This window comes from Electrophorus electricus, chromosome 6, assembly GCF_013358815.1.
Source record: "Electrophorus electricus isolate fEleEle1 chromosome 6, fEleEle1.pri, whole genome shotgun sequence".
NCBI classification, from domain to species: domain Eukaryota; kingdom Metazoa; phylum Chordata; class Actinopteri; order Gymnotiformes; family Gymnotidae; genus Electrophorus; species Electrophorus electricus.
In genome coordinates, this window is record NC_049540.1 from 29,672,798 (window position 1) to 29,688,800 (window position 16,003).

Here is a 16,003-nt window from a genome sequence, read left to right on the forward strand (position 1 = left end):
AATAAATGAACTGAAGCATAATAGTTGTCAGAGTTATTAATATATTAATAATGTTAATAAATGTTGAAACGTTGCGGCTAGTTTTACTGTATGTGTTAGAAATTAGTGATCATTCTAATATGGGCACCAGTCCAACAGATCAAAGTACTCTCAGAATGAGACATGTGATGGTTAAGCAAGTAACCACAGAAATAACAATCATTTTCTAAATGTCTGGAGGACATTTTGATGACTCCAATTTAATGGACTTTTCCTAGATGTTAGAATTTCATACACACGTGGGTAAAACATTAACAAAGTTTAATAATAAAGATATTCTGGAAGAAAAAAACAAGAATAACATGTATTAAGGAAAAACGGCGTACACGAAATCAGCCATCTGAAACGGTCTGTGTAACGAGTCGCTCGCAGTGCCCGGCTGCCGCCACCAGAGGGCGTCCAAGTACTCGCACTCTGTTTTTTTCACCCGCTACTGTTCACGTCCTTGATGTGGAACACGTGTGTCCTCGCTGGTCTTCAGTATTCTCGAAAGACTCCCCTGTGAGTGTTTCCCTCTCTGACTGTTCTGTGTCCATCATTTACAATATCGTTACACAAACAGCGTATGACATGTCACAGGTGAAAATGTCTTGTGAAATTTCCATTTCAGTGTTCAGGATCTGAAGAGGCAGGTCTGTAGTTGCGAGTGTGTAGAGGCAGGTCTACAGACGCAGGTCTACTAAAGAGGGCAGGGGCAGGTCTGCATAACTGGCAGGCGTGTCTTTCCTAGTGCAGGGCGCATGGACAGCACCCGCATGACATAATATCAAAACATCAACGTGTTATTTGTGTCATTTGTAACCCAGATAAATCTGATGACCTTTAAGGTTGCATATTTTTTTAAGGTACCATATATAGCTGTACATGTAAATATGATACCTAATAATTTCATACAAATAGGCAAATCTTTAAATATTTGAAGATGTGTTAAGTAAAAAAACTACTAGAAATGACTGAAATTGAAGTTACATTTAAAAATTATTGTAAAAAATAAATGTAATGACTTGTTTTAAACACTAGATGGCAGTATTTGATTGGCTATAAAAAGCGTTTTACTCAAGCTCAGGACTGTAGGCTGATTAGCCGCCCAGGCCACGTGAAGTGTTAATGCAGGCTCGAGTTTGGATGAATCAGATCCCTCTTAAATCATACACTGAACTCATAAAGACAGTTTACTACAACAAACAAAATTTAACAGATTGTTTATTTCTAACTTATTTCTTTATTTTTATTTCTTCAGAACAAAAATATGGTATGCCTGAGAATTTATTGCATATATAAAGGAAATTTGATCTATGCAAAAAAGCACAGCAAAATGCATGCTTGTCTTTAATTACACCCCAGTTAGAATTACAGGAGAGGTTCACTAAATGTAAACCCTCATTTTAGTAATACCATTAAACAACGCTGTTACTGTCTTCAGTTTAATCATTTATTCTAACCAAAGGTGACATTAACATGTTTTATTTGGAACATTGGTGTCCTTCCTACTTGCCAGATGCTTATGGTTTTAATCTGAGAACAGATGCACTCTTCCCCTTAAGCAGAGTTGTCAAAAATAAATAAATAAATAAAATTTCCTAAACACTTGGAACATTTTTCTAGAATCCCTGGAAAAGCACATGTGCTGCAGTGCAGTAGAACAAACTGTCCCATAACAAGGACGTGTGCATTACACTAGGATTATTAGAAGGACACGTGTGTTACACCAGGATTATTAGAAGGACACGTGCATTACACCAGGATTATTAGGACACGTGCGTTACACCAGGATTATAAGAAGGACACGTGCATTACACCAGGATTATTAGAAGGACACGTGCATTACACCAGGATTATTAGGACACGTGCGTTACACCAGGATTATTAGAAGGACACGTGCGTTACACCAGGATTATTAGGACACGTGCGTTACACCAGGATTATTAGAAGATTAGTCATTCCAACTCCAGCATTTAATATGAGCAGCTGAGCCCCTGCTGTGTAGTGCCCCACACTACTGAACACATCCAGGGATTCCTGGATATGTGACCAGTAGCTCGCACACCAGCATGCTGTGTGAAGGCTGTGCGGGAAGTCCTTCTCATTTTGATGAATGGTTCCCAGTGAACACTACGTGTCCAGTCTGTGAGAGCAGGAATACCTGAAATTCCAAACCTCTCCTTCTGCCTGATAATGTTAGCTGCTTTGGGCTTAAACATCAGGTAATTGAAACGAATATGACCCAATGTGCAGATTTCTCCATGCCTGGAAGGAATTCCCACATGGGAACCTCGTACTCATGCTGCCATTCCATCAGTGAAAGGCTCTCTGACGACAAGGGAGCCAAAGTACAAAACACATGTCACAAACGCAGGAAGTGAATACAGATTAATGACACGTTAGAGGGGGGCGAGTTGTCAAAAGATTTATTATAAAGATTTTTAAAAAGTCTCTGGCAAAACTCTGTGGTACTGGTTCTACAATCCAAAACTGTCTAAGAAGCAGAAACTTTAGTAATGTGTACATTGTTTCTTTAGTGATGTGTAAAGTCGCTCAGGACAATTAACTTTATTCTCAGTACAGTTTCATTCAGAAAAACATTCTCTCGTTAAACACATAAATAACACATTTTAACAGCAAAAAAAGTAAACAAGTAAAAAAAAAAACAATGAGAATTTTCCCATTCTGTGCCTTTAAAAGTGAAGATCAGACACTTGAGTAGATCTGACTTCAGCGGTGAGGAAGGCCACCGTTTGAAGGCTGCTTTAGTAAAGATCAGTAAAGTTTCTGAACAAGGTCCACGATGCTAAAACTCTTCTCTAAAGTGCACTGTAAGGAGAGCCAATGTGTCTGACCTAAAAGCTTATGATTATCACAGCTCAGATTACGTGGACAAATCCTACAACATGCTAGCATGAAGTGTAAGGCAACACCTGGGGGCTGAATGGACGAATGCAGTCGAAGTGATGGAGACGACCATCTTCACTGACTCCAAATTTGCTTGGACACAAGGCCCCAGGAGTGTTTAAGGATACAGTGCCAGACACGGCTACTACATGCCATGATTCAAGTGCAACCTACTTCTAAACTCCACACCAACTTCTGCGAGTCACTATATTCATGTACATACTATAGTGCACCTTCAGTAAAAGGATACCAGTGCGAGTGTGATTCTCTTCCAACGCCTTAAATGCTGACGGCAGGCCCTGTCTCTCTGAGCCTCATTTGCTAAGGAGACAGACTGCAAGACCAGAGCCCTTCAGTGTATTCTGGATAAGCCTGAGTTGACATCAAATAAATGTCTATAGCTGCTGGGGTGGGTCACTGTCTGTTAAAGATCTGCTCAGGGGCTGATGTGGGTTAAAGGTTCGCTCAACGGCAGAAATTGTGTGTGTGTGTGTCTGTGTGTGTGTGCGTGTGTGTGTGTGAGTGACCCAGGGAAGCTATCCCACCCAGTGCCTGGATCTCTCAGCGACCCTACGCTGACGACGATCGCGCTTCAGTAAGGTTGTTGTTCTGTCCATCCTCAATGGCTTGGCTTGTTTCTTTTCTCAGAACGTCGTTGGCTTCCGCGTCTGGTTTGGTTTTCCTCAACCTTTCCAAAATGAGAAAGAGAATTTGAGTGGCTTTGTGGTTCAGAGCTGTTGACATGCACTGAATCTGTATGGGACACTTTGTCTTTGGCTCTGTAGTCCTGAATGCTGGATTTGACACCAAATTTATGAGGTTAAAGCTGATAGAAGCAATTTTACTTTGAGAGTATATACACTGGGTGACTCACTGGAATCAGACTTCTTTAAAATCATAATCAGGCTTTTTGGAGTGATATTACAGTTCTTGTATTTTCGACAGTTAATGTGAACACATTTCTTACTTTTCTCTGTTGAAAACGATGAAGTCTCTCTGCACAACATCCAAGCGCTGCTGTAGGCGATCATTCTGCATGACCGAAAGACATTTTAGAATGCGATAAAAAAACTGTACACAGGTACACATAACAAATCTTTCCCAGGCATGACCTCAGTACCACCTTGTCCCTCTCGGGTGTGGGACACCTCCCTGTTTCCCTCTAAGGAAAATCACCAGGTTTTTTGTGTCTGTGACAGACTACACCAGTAATATCAATATTTACAAAATAAATGTATAAAACGGCCTACATGTATCTGCCAGTGCTGATCTGCTGTTAGTATATGTTGACGTTTGAGTCTCTCTACAGTTTTAAACCTTTTAAAATCATGAAGATCTTTATGGACTTTAAGGGCTCTCCCTTGTTCAGTGATGTCATACACATTATACATCATACACATCTGCTCGGTGATGTCATACACATTAGCTGCCCCACATGGTGGCTTACAATGATGTAAGACACCCCGATACATTATGGCTGTTCCATGTGTCATCTGTAATGCTTGTCCTTTCTCTGCTCTTCAAACTGAACTATGGGGAGAGAGAATGAGTTTTTGAGACGTGTTCTCTGTCTCCTTCACTGTTCAACATTCTTGCCGTTCGCTCTAGTGATTATTTCTGCTTTATGAAAGCTGCACGTGTCTTTTAGCTGCACTCTCACGGGGGTATTAGAGTACAGCTGTGCTTTCTGTCGGTTCTGTCCTGGATCTTCTCAGTCAGGTCTCAGTATTCCTCTTTGCGAACATGTGCTCACTTTATCAACACTGGGTGACCAGTCAGAAAAAGCTTCACTTGACATCAATGTATGTCCCAATTTCTTAACAAAATAGTCTAGTTCCCTGAAAGTTACACATTTACAAAAGATCTGAATTTTCTCACATTTTAATTTTTGTTGTTGTTATATAAACATGGCTTTTTAAAACCAGATCTTGTTCTTGTTGTTCCCACCAAAAATAAAGTAAAATATACAAAACAAAGTAAGAGGACACGTTTAGAGAATAGATATGACATGGACTCATATCTGTGAGTGATTACTCCAGACTGGACTCATATCTGTGAGTGATTACTCCAGACTGGACTCATATCTGTGAGTGATTACTCCAGACTGGACAAGTTCCTGGGAATACTGCACACTCTGTCACACACTCTGTCGAGGAAGTGGAGGTGGGGTGTCTGCAGAGGGGCGTCGCCCAGGAGGAGAAGGGGAGGGGCATGCGAGATGATCTTATGTAGTCAAGACACCACTCGGATGAATAGTGGCAGTGTCATTAGACCAAACCTCTTAGAGATGCTTGTACAAGCACGGACCGCGGGACGATTCTGGCAAAAACATATTTTTTTGTTTTTTTCTATATACCACAGAATTCCTGGACTATTATATATCCTCAATTTGTTCAGCTCTTTTGCTGACTTGGAAGTCTGTCTTAGGAGAAACCAAGAATCTGAAGATCAGATTTAGAAGGTGCAGACTTTGAGTTATTTAAGCTTTCTGTCAAAACTGACACTGAGGATTTACGGGTACCTGGGCCCCGTCAGAGCTGACACAGGACTTACCTGTACCCGGGCCCCGTCAGAGCTGACACAGGACTTACGGGTACCCGGGCCCCGTCAGAGCTGACACAGAGCTTACGGGTACCTGGGCCCCATCAGAGCTGACACAGAGCTTACGGGTAATCTGTGATTTAATTGCGCTAAAATCTCCCTGTCAATAACTGGATCAGTAACAACTAAGACTCTAAAGAGAGAGAGAGAGAAGAAGGGAGGAGAGAGAGGGAGAAAAAGGAAGAGAGAGAGAGAGAGAGACGGGGGGGGGGCTTCCCACGGGCCCAACGAGGTGAGTTAATCAGGCTCACTGGCTGATTAGTCACAGCTGTGCTACAACTCACCTGGGTGTGGATAAAAACTCATTTTAAAACATGAGAACAATTAGTTAGAGGATATTATGTCACTTTAAGGACAGATCCCTCATATGACAGATGCCATGCAGGGATTGCACAGAACAGAAGCTTTCTCTTTAGTGGAGAACCTGCTCATCCTTTCTGAAATCTTTTTATAGTTAAACAGCTCCACTCCATATTACTCCAGTTGGGGAAAGATACCAGCAAAAATAATTAGATTTTCTCCATCTGACTGTAATTACAACAAAATATGTGCGTGGTTCAGTCAGTCACTATACTCCTCAGTTACACACCTCACTGGGACCAGTTCTCCCATACCACACACCTCAGTGGGACCAGTTCTCCCATACCACACACCTCACTGGGACCAGTTCTCCCATACCACACACCTCAGTGGGACCAGTGCACCCAAACCACACACCTCACTGGGACCAGTTCTCCCATACCACACACCTCAGTGGGACCAGTTCTCCCATACCACACACCTCAGTGGGACCAGTGCACCCAAACCACACACCTCACTGGGTCTTTATTCACAGTAAAGGCCGCTAAGTGGGACTGCTCATAAGATATGTTAGATTTTTATTGAGTGTACATAAAATAATTATATAATTGTAATTTGAAGAGGTTGGGCAACAACCAGGAGGTGTTTATATCAGAGTGGGTGGAGGTCCTACTGTAGTAGGTGGGGCCTACACAGTGTTGGACAGGGTTTATGGGGCAACACTCAATCAGTGTTCATGATACATGAGTGCGCATAACAGCTCACACACACACACACACACTCGCGCACACACACACACACACACACACACACACACACACACACACACACACACACACACACTCGCACTCACACACACACACACACACACACACACACACACACACACACACACACACACACTTGCACTCACACACACACACACACACACACACACTCGCACTCACACACACACACACACACACACACACACACACACACACACTCGCCCTCACACACACACACTCGCACACACACACACACACACACACACAACCACAGCAGTTAAACCAGTGAGCCAAAACTCTTCCCACCTTTCATTACTGTGATGTTACTTATTTATTCTAATTTATTCATTAAGTTTATTTTGCTTCTTGTGAAAGAATCTCTGGATGTGTTGCTTTGTCGGGGCACACCCATCTACAGACCTGGTTAATGTGAGTAGATTAGCACAGCACAGTCGCCTAGCCATATGGATGTGTTTATACGTTTATGAGTTTATATGAGTTTATGTTTTATAGAATCAGACTTTTGTCCTCCAGCTTTAGCATTTAATTTGCCAACTTTACAATCAGCTTCCATTTAAGCTCCGGTAACACAAACTGTCTTCAGAGTAGGACGACGTGTAGGTTTCATCACGCAACACCACTCACAAGATACTGGCAGACAGGTGTCCAGTGAAGTAATTCTTGCAGTGATATCAACGACTGCCTCAGTGACTGGCCAATGAGATTTGCAGGCCAGCGTTTTTTAGGAAATAATTTAGTTGACTGAGGAAATAAATCAGTATGCCACACATTTTACCTGTGTTGCACAGTCTAGGGGAGACATTACCTGTGTTGCACAGTCTAGGGGAGACATTACCTGTGTTGCACAGTCTAGGGGAGACATTACCTGTGTTGCACAGTCTAGGGGAGACATTACCTGTGTTGCCCAGGCTAAGTGTGATGTTACCTGTGTGGCCTAGGCTAAGTGAGACGTTACCTGTGTGGCCCAGGCTAAGTGAGACGTTACCTGTGTGGCCCAGGCTAAGTGAGACGTTACCTGTATTGCCCAGGCTAAGTGAGACCTTACCTGTATTGCCCAGGCTAAGTGAGACGTTACCTGTGGTGATCCTTCAGAGCCATTTTCCCTGCTCTTCCTCGCCAGTCTCTTCTTCTTCTTGTGCAGTGGTTTAGCTTCCAGGATCATCTCTTCCAGCTCAAATGTAGGATCACAGTTAAGTCTCCGCCTCTACAGGTTGTAAAAACAAGGCTCTTATTGCTCAGGAACGTGGGGAGTAGAACAAGCATCTAGTCATCTCATTATTTATGGAATGTTTCCAAGGACACCTATTCTGTCATTCTTAAGCTTTGGCCAGTTGTTTCCATGGAGACCTAGACTATTCTGTATTGTGATGCTTGCATGCAAGGAAACAACAGACTAATCAGATCTTCTGCTGAGCCCCAAATCAAGCAGAGAATATGGTGTGTGTGTGTGTGTGTGTGTGAGATGTTTGTATTCTTGACAGTAGAAGCAAATGTTACACTCAAACAGCTTTAGTTGAAGTGCTGCCCTAAAAAACAGATACAGACTGTCAGAAACGTGCAACTCCTACGCCTCAGTGTCTCCAAGGTTTTACGTCGGGAGAAGACTTTCCTGTATTCCCCTACAGTCGAGGGTGTTTGTGGGTTTTTATGTTGGGAATGTACTGACATCTTTCTCTCTCTAGGATGCAGTATGTCTGTTTGTTGTAGACTCCGAGCAGCTGTGGGGGTGGCTCATCCTCTTGACCTGTCCACACTGTCCACCAATCATGTGTTGTCTCTCTGATCATGTGAAGACTTTATCCTCTTTCATTCCCTCTGACAAGGGGCACGTGTGCCAAAACATCACAATGCTTTTAACGTAGAACGCGAAAGTCTAACGGAGTGAGAGCTGCACCTGTTTGTCACTTTGTGTTCTTGACTCTTACATTGGGGGTGAACCCTGGTGGGACCTGTTTGCTCAGAATGGCATCCCAGCTGACGCCTGAGAGGTAGTTTAATTTCTGGAGTTCTGTAAGGCTGGAGAGACGCTTCTGAGCATCGATACACAGCAGCTGCAAACCAGCAAACACACAAAGACATGATTAGCCTCGATTAAAGAAGCAGTAACTTTCTGCATTTAATATTAATAACATGCAATATTAATAACACACATACTATAATATCCTAATATTAATACACATAATAATACTAATTAATAATACACATAATTATCATAATATGAATAACATGCATATTGTAATGATGATAATACGAATATGCATATTATATCATCATTATATTAATAACACAATCATAAAAACATATATATTAGAATTTTCATAATTTTAATAACATGTATATTGTAATTATCATAACATTAATAACACACATATTCTAATGATCATATTAATAACACGCATATTATAATTATCGTAGTATTAAACCCATCAGTTTTCTTCCTCTGGCTAAAATCCACTGAGTGAAAGTTTTGCTACCATGTCTCAGAGGAAAGAAGCTCTACCTTCCCCAGCAGAGACTTCAGCTCTGCAGACCAGGTGGCTGGATAGCAGGGGAGGACCCTGTGAAAGGACTGCAGGATCTCACTGGAGGAGCTACTGCACCCCATTACATATGGCCTCTGCAAAAAGATAACACTGAATGATCAGTGTGTGTGTGTGTGTGTGTCTAAATATGACAGTGGCCAATAGCACTGAATTCTGTACTCAGTGTGTTGTCTTGCAGTGAGGACTGATTTCACACTCTTCTTCTTCTGGTGTTGTTTGATTGCTGTCGACCTCTCAACAAAAACTCAGTGAATCAGCTGCCAGGTCTCACAGCTCAGACGAGTCCAGAGGAGTGAAGAGTGAAGCTTTGCCACTCCAAACCAGTGCTGGAGTGCTTATGAAGCTATGAACAAAGGTGTCTGTGTGTGTTCTTAAGATCTTCTCAAAGCTTATTTGATTTTCTGAACTGGCTACGATAGTTCACACAAATATCTTTGACTGAGAGGCACATGTTGCTTATTGTATTTTATCTCGACCAAAATGCTGTGTGTCAGCAACGTAACGGAGATCTCACACGGGCCCATCATATCATGCAGGACCCCTCTTCATGGTTATCCCGTATCACGTCTTTGTTTTGGTTTTCCGCTCTAGTTCTCGTTAGGACATGCGTATGTGTATGTTGTTGTCTTGTTGCTGCTCATCGTGATTCCTAGACTGTGTTTATAATCTCTGGTGTTGGTTGTTTGTTCTTATCTCTGCTTATGTTATTGTTTTAGTCTTTATATTACGTCTTCCCGGTCTCTCCGCATTGACTCACTGACCCTGGCCCGTCCTAATGACTCAGATTATGCATTTGCCCTTAATAAAGCTCACTCTTCTCTTATGCGTCTGCCTCATGATCGCTCGTTATTACACTTACCAAAGGGTTTCTGGGCTCCCTGCCCAAAAAAGACCCTGCTTTAATTAATCTGCTTTAATTAATCTGCTTTAATTAATCTGATGAGGTGGTGCAGATCAGATTATAGGTTGTTTTTCTTCTTTTTTGGAAGCTCTGATGAGACTCACCAGATCAAAGATTAGATAATTATATATAGCATTATATTATCATATTCTGTTTTATATGTAGGACTAGATTATCGTATTCCAGATAATCATGTTTAGGATTAAATCATATTATGGATTCTATAATCATATTTAGGATTAAATCATATTATGGATTCTATAATCATATTTAGGATTAAATCATATTATGGATTCTATAATCATATTTAGGATTAAATCATATTATGGATTCTATAATCATATTTAGGATTAAATCATATTATGGATTCTATAATCATATTTAGGATTAGGGTATACTATTATGCATTAGATGATCATATTTAGGATTAGATTATTTTGTTCTGTATTAGGTCATCATATTCCGGATTAGTTTTTTCATCTCATATCTCCGCAGCTGTGTGTGAGATGATCCAGGCCTCTGAAGCGCTAGGGTCTCTCACCTGTCCTCGGAGCAGCTCGTAAGAGGTTATTCCCAGTGACCACCAGTCCACGGCAAACGAGTAACCCGGATGACTTCCCTCAAAAGGCTGGAAAAGTTCTGGAGCTGCGGGTGTTCCAAAGCAGGAGATGGGAAGGAAACTCTCGTGTGAGGATTCAAAATGTTCTGCCTCAATCGCCCCTCCTCCGCGCTCACGCACAAACAGTATAAACGTTCACATTTATTCCTAAAATCACTTTTAAAACAGTGTGCTTTCTCTAATGAACTTTCTCACTCATACCTACTGTTATGGCCATTAAAATCCCACATACATCACTCACCATGATGAGGAAGCAAATAACCGGACATATTTAAAAAGATATTATACAGTACTGTACATTCAAGCATGTCATATTTCTACACTATACTGCTATACACAAGTACTTTCCCATTACTGAATATTAGTATTGTTATGTGCTGAACTCATGTAATGCATTAGTATACTGGTATCCAGAAATGTCCCAGTTAGCATAAACTGAAAGGCCAGAGGATGACTAACAGAAACTCAGCGCTGCGTCAGACACAAGGCTCTCGACTCTACCTGTACACCTACAGGGATCTCTAACATCCTGGGCACCTACGGGGCTTGCTGATATCTGGGTGTTTCTAAACCAGGCATGTGTCTGAAGTGTCTTACCCATGTAGGGCTTGGTGCCAGCCATGGAAGTAGCTTTTAAATCATCCTTCACAATGGCGGCGATGTTGAAGTCCGTCAGATGGGCGTGTCCTGAGAAAGAGGGGGCACAGAACACCACAAGAACAGTCCAGAACAGCACTGGACTGCTGAAACTGGATTCCCCAGAATGGTGTACCATATTGTGTACTATAACCTGGATATTAAATAAAGGTGCATTTATATAAATGTCATAAATGTCACTGCAGTATCACTGCAGAGTCACTGCTGCATCACTGCAGTATTACTGCAGTATCACTGCAGAGTCACTGAAGTCACTGCTGCATCACTGCAGTATCACTGCAGTCACTGCAGTTTTACTGCAGTATCACTACTGTATCACTGCAGTATCACTACTGTATCACTGCAGTCACTGCAGAGTCACTGCTGTATACTGGAAAAGCACCTGTTTTCTCTGACATGTCTGTTTAACTTGGAGTTTCCATGTTATTTTGAGACGTAGAGGGGCTGGGCTGCCTAATACCAATGGCTGTTATGAGGTGATACTGGGAGAGTTATGGGGTGATACTGAGAGAGTTATGGGGTGATACTGGGAGAGTTATGGGGTGATACTGGGAGAGCTTGGGGTGATACTGGGAGAGTTATGGGGTGATACTGAGAGAGTTATGGGGTGATACTGGGAGAGCTTGGGGTGATACTGGGAGAGTTATGGGGTGATACTGAGAGAGTTATGGGGTGATACTGGGAGAGCTTGGGGTGATACTGGGAGAGTTATGACAGAGTGCATTGGGTTAAAAAGCTACTTTATTTGCTTTATCCATGTACTATGTACCTTGTGACATTGGAGGTGTTATAGGGTGACATTGGGAGTGTTGTGGGGTGACATTGGGAGTGTTATGGGGTGACTTTGGGAGCGTTGTGGGGTGACATTGGGAGTGTTATGGGGTGACTTTGGGAGTGTTATGGGGTGACATTGGGAGCGTTGTGGGGTGACATTGTGTATTATGGGGTAACACTGCAAGTATTATCAGGTGACTTTGGAAGCAGCAGTGGAGGATGATAGCTGAGGAAGGAACAGGGAGGACTCTGAGTTTCAGCATCCCCTCAGGGTGTGACGGAACTAGAGTGGATCTATTTTACGAGCATCAGAGCAGGGGTGAGTGTGTGTGTGTGTGTAAGTGCGTGTGTGAGTGTGTGTGTGTGTGTTTGTGTGTGTTTGTGTGAATGTGTGTGTGAGTGTGTGTGTGTGTGTGTGTGTGTATGTGTATGTGTGAGTGTGTATGTGTGTGATTGAGTGTGTGTGTGTGTGAGTGTGTGTGTGTGTGTGTGTGTGTATGTGTATGTGTGAGTGTGAGTGTGTATGTGTGTGATTGAGTGTGTGTGTGTGTGTGTGTGTGTGAGTGTGTATGTGTGTGTGTGTGTGTGTGTGTGAGTGTGTGTGTGTGTGTGTTTGTGTGTGTGTGTGTGTGAGTGTGTGTGTGTGTGTAAGAGAGACAGAGATTTCTTGTCCTTATTTGTCATAGGAGGTTTTTAGTATTCACGTGTGTCCCTGAGTGCCTGCAAGCTGCAGGGAGCAAGAGAGAAAAGTAACAGACAGAAGGAAAGAGAGATGGGAGAGGAAGAAACAGAGAAAGGGATGGAGAGAATGAGGGATGAGGAGAGCGAGAGGTAGAGAGAGGGATGAGGAGAATGAGGGATGAGGAGAGCGAGAGGTAGAGAGAGGGATGGAGAGATAAGTAGATGAAGTGAGAGTGTGAAAGAGGCAGACAGTGCTGAGGTCCGTGCGGTGTAGGTGCTGATGTGAATGTTAAGCAGGCCCTACTGGACGGGCCAGAGCCCAGATTCCTTCCACTGTGAGGCTTTGAAGACAGAGACAAATGAGCCTCCCACAGCCGATCTTACACCTAATGCATGGAAGAGCCGAAAGTTTGTCCTGCGCTGTGTGCGTCACCCTGTTATGTCTTTGGCCCCGCCCACATGCTCCTCGCACTCATCCATTTATCGCTCATCTGCGTCACCTTAACTCCCTTGTTTAGTTTTCTTTCTTTTTTACTTTTCCTCCATCAGTTTCTCACGCTGGTTCTTTCCACAAATGCCACATGTGATGTCTGAGGTGTCCAGGACGCAGCGTTATGGCGAAGCTCTGCGTGCTCCTCGGCCCCCGAGGCGTGCTCACTCCACTAACCCACTCAACAGGGGAGAGCTGCCTTCTATGACTTAGAGGTTATGAGTGTAATGTAGTGTGTGAGTGTGTGTGTGTGTGTGTGTGTGAGTGTGTGTGTGTGTATGTGTGTGTGTGTGTGTGTGTGAGTGTGTGTGTACGTGAGTGTGTGTGTACGTGAGTGTGTATGTGTGAGTGTGTGTGTGTGTGTAAAGTCAGGTGGGAGGGTGAATGGCTTACTTTGTGCATAATAATATGTCCAGTACTCACTAAATGTAGCAAAGTTGCATGTCGGTGCAGTGCTGTCCACGTGTGTATGTGAACGTGTGACACACGTGTATGAGGTCAGCGCCATCCCTCCATTTCACTGTAACGCGATCTTCAGTCTCCTTACGGCTTCATTTTTCCTACTCATCCCTTATGAGTTCTATGCAACATTAGGCGTGGAATGGAGTCCCAGTTTACGGAGTTGTCAGCTGTGTGACTGCAGATGTGCTATAGGGGGAAACCCAGAGGAAGTGGCCACCTCACCATCCCTCACCGATGAACTCATTCACCACTGAACTATACTGGTTTTTGGGCAGAGGGGGTGGTAAAATGGTACTGAGTGGTACTGATTGGTACTAACCAGTACAGAGGGGTACTTACTGACTGGTACTGAGTAGTACTAAGTGGTATTGAGTGGTACTAAGTGAGCGGTAGTGAGTGGTAGTGAGCGGTAGTGAGCGGCAGTGAGCGGTAGTGAGCGGTAGTGAGCGGCAGTGAGCGGTATGGCTGCTTCTGGCATCTGAGCCCTGGGGGGTTACTGACAGCTACCTGAGTTAAGCGCTGATCAGGAAACAAACACAGCAAGTACAGCGTGTGTGGAGAAGAGGAGCAGAGGGAGAGAGAGAGAGAGAGAGAGAGAGAGAGAGAGAGAGAGATAGACAGAGCAGAAGAGCGAGAGAAAGGAAAGGAGGCAGAGAGAGTGAGAGTAAAAGCCCTCACTACTCTGGTGTGTGTGTGTGTGTGTGCATGTGCGCGTCTATCTGCAGGAAACAGGGTCATAACTCTCTCTGTACATTAATATTCCTATCCCATTATCCTGCTGATTAAGAATGATGGTCCCAGTTTGCTCAGGCTCAGTGTCTCCCAGTGACGTTGCCTGTGTGAGGGGAAGCACAGTTCTGTCCCTTCACAGCCTTCTCCAGTCAACACGTGAGGCAGGTCTGACTGCGCCGAAGCAGCGACACGCATCAGACAAAACAGAACCTCAAAAAAGGAAGCGACCCACATCAGACGATGATGGTGTGTTAGCAGTCTGACTCACCGTGTTCATCCAGCAAGATGTTGTCTGGCTTGATGTCTCTGTACCAACACAAACAAAATCTTAATTAGAAAAGACACAAGGCATCTGAGGAGGCGACACTCTACTTACATTTATTCGTCTGGACCAAGCACTAAAACAGAGCAGGATTGGCTCAGACAGTGAGCACAACCGAGCTGCAAGGTAAGCAGCACTGTCACGCCAAGTTACATTTCTGTGTGACGAGGCAGGTGCTGACCTCTGACCTGTGAGAGCCAGACGAGGGGCCAAAGTAGATCAAGAGTGAGGGAATAAGGATTACTCAGGCCAGGACTCTCCAGGTGACACCATTGGTCTCGCTGTATCCAAACATTGTGTTATTGTTTTTAGAGTCTGCTGAACGTGAGCCAGAAACCTGTTCATAGTAAGATGATTGAGTGTCACGCTGACCACTCAATTATGGTTTTATGGAAAATAACTTTGTTTAAAGAATTCCCATTCTCATTTATTGTTTGTGTATAAGATCTCATAGTGGCAGAAGACGAGTGTTTTCATACACTATAGGGACAAAAGTATTGGGACACACCTGTTAATCATTGAATCCAGGTGTTATATCCAGTCCCATTGCCACAGGTGTATTAGATCAAGCACCAGCCATGCAGTCGGCCTTCACACACATTAGTGAAAGAACGGGTTGTTATAAAGAGCTCACTGAATTCCAGCGTGGTGCTGTAATAGGACGCCACCGTTGCACCAAGTCAGTGGGTGAAGTTTCTTCCCTCCTAGATGTTCCACCATCAGCTGTCAGTGGTATTATTGAAGAGTAGAAGCGTTTAGGAACCACAGCAACTCAGCCATGAAGTGACAGACCACATAGAGTTTCAGAGCAGGGTCACTGAGCGCTGAGCTGTGTAGTGTGTAAAAGTCGCCAATACTTTGCTGACTCAGTAGCTGCAGAGATCCAAACCTCCTCTGGCATTCGACATCAGAACAGACACTGTGTGCCAGGAGCTTCATGTCAGGGGTTTCCATGGACATGCAGTTGCATACAAGCCCTACATCACCAAGCACAACTCAGAGCGTCGGGTGGCGTGGTGTAAAGCACACCGCCACTGGACTCTGGAGCAGTAGAAACATGTTCTGTGGAGTAACGAATCACACTTATCTATTTGTCTGATGGATGAGTCTGGGTTTGGTGAATGCCAGGAGAACGTCACCTGCCTAACTGTGCCACCAGTTTGGGGAAGACCCTTTTCTGTCCCAGCATGACTGTGTCCCAAAGC

At 43.6% G+C, this 16,003-nt stretch overlaps 1 protein-coding gene across 4 annotated transcripts in view; it reads right to left on the reverse strand.

Annotated features, from left to right (window-relative positions):
- Nucleotides 1–2,431: 2,431 nt before the first annotated feature.
- Nucleotides 2,432–16,003, reverse strand: part of stk32a (serine/threonine kinase 32A) — a 46,015-nt gene continuing 32,443 nt past the window's right edge. For 3 of the 4 annotated variants that reach the window (XM_035527550.1, XM_035527549.1, XM_035527548.1), the window contains exons 6-13: nt 14,745–14,782; nt 11,278–11,367; nt 10,603–10,706; nt 9,118–9,234; nt 8,543–8,668; nt 7,693–7,821; nt 3,896–3,960; nt 2,432–3,616 (exon numbers count right to left, since the gene is read on the reverse strand). In XM_035527550.1, coding sequence (XP_035383443.1) covers nt 3,499–3,616; nt 3,896–3,960; nt 7,693–7,821; nt 8,543–8,668; nt 9,118–9,234; nt 10,603–10,706; nt 11,278–11,367; nt 14,745–14,782 — 787 coding nt within the window. In that variant the 3' untranslated portion in view covers nt 2,432–3,498. The remainder of the gene's footprint in view (nt 3,617–3,895; nt 3,961–7,692; nt 7,822–8,542; nt 8,669–9,117; nt 9,235–10,602; nt 10,707–11,277; nt 11,368–14,744; nt 14,783–16,003) is intronic. The other variant, XM_035527551.1, reaches the window with a different exon arrangement.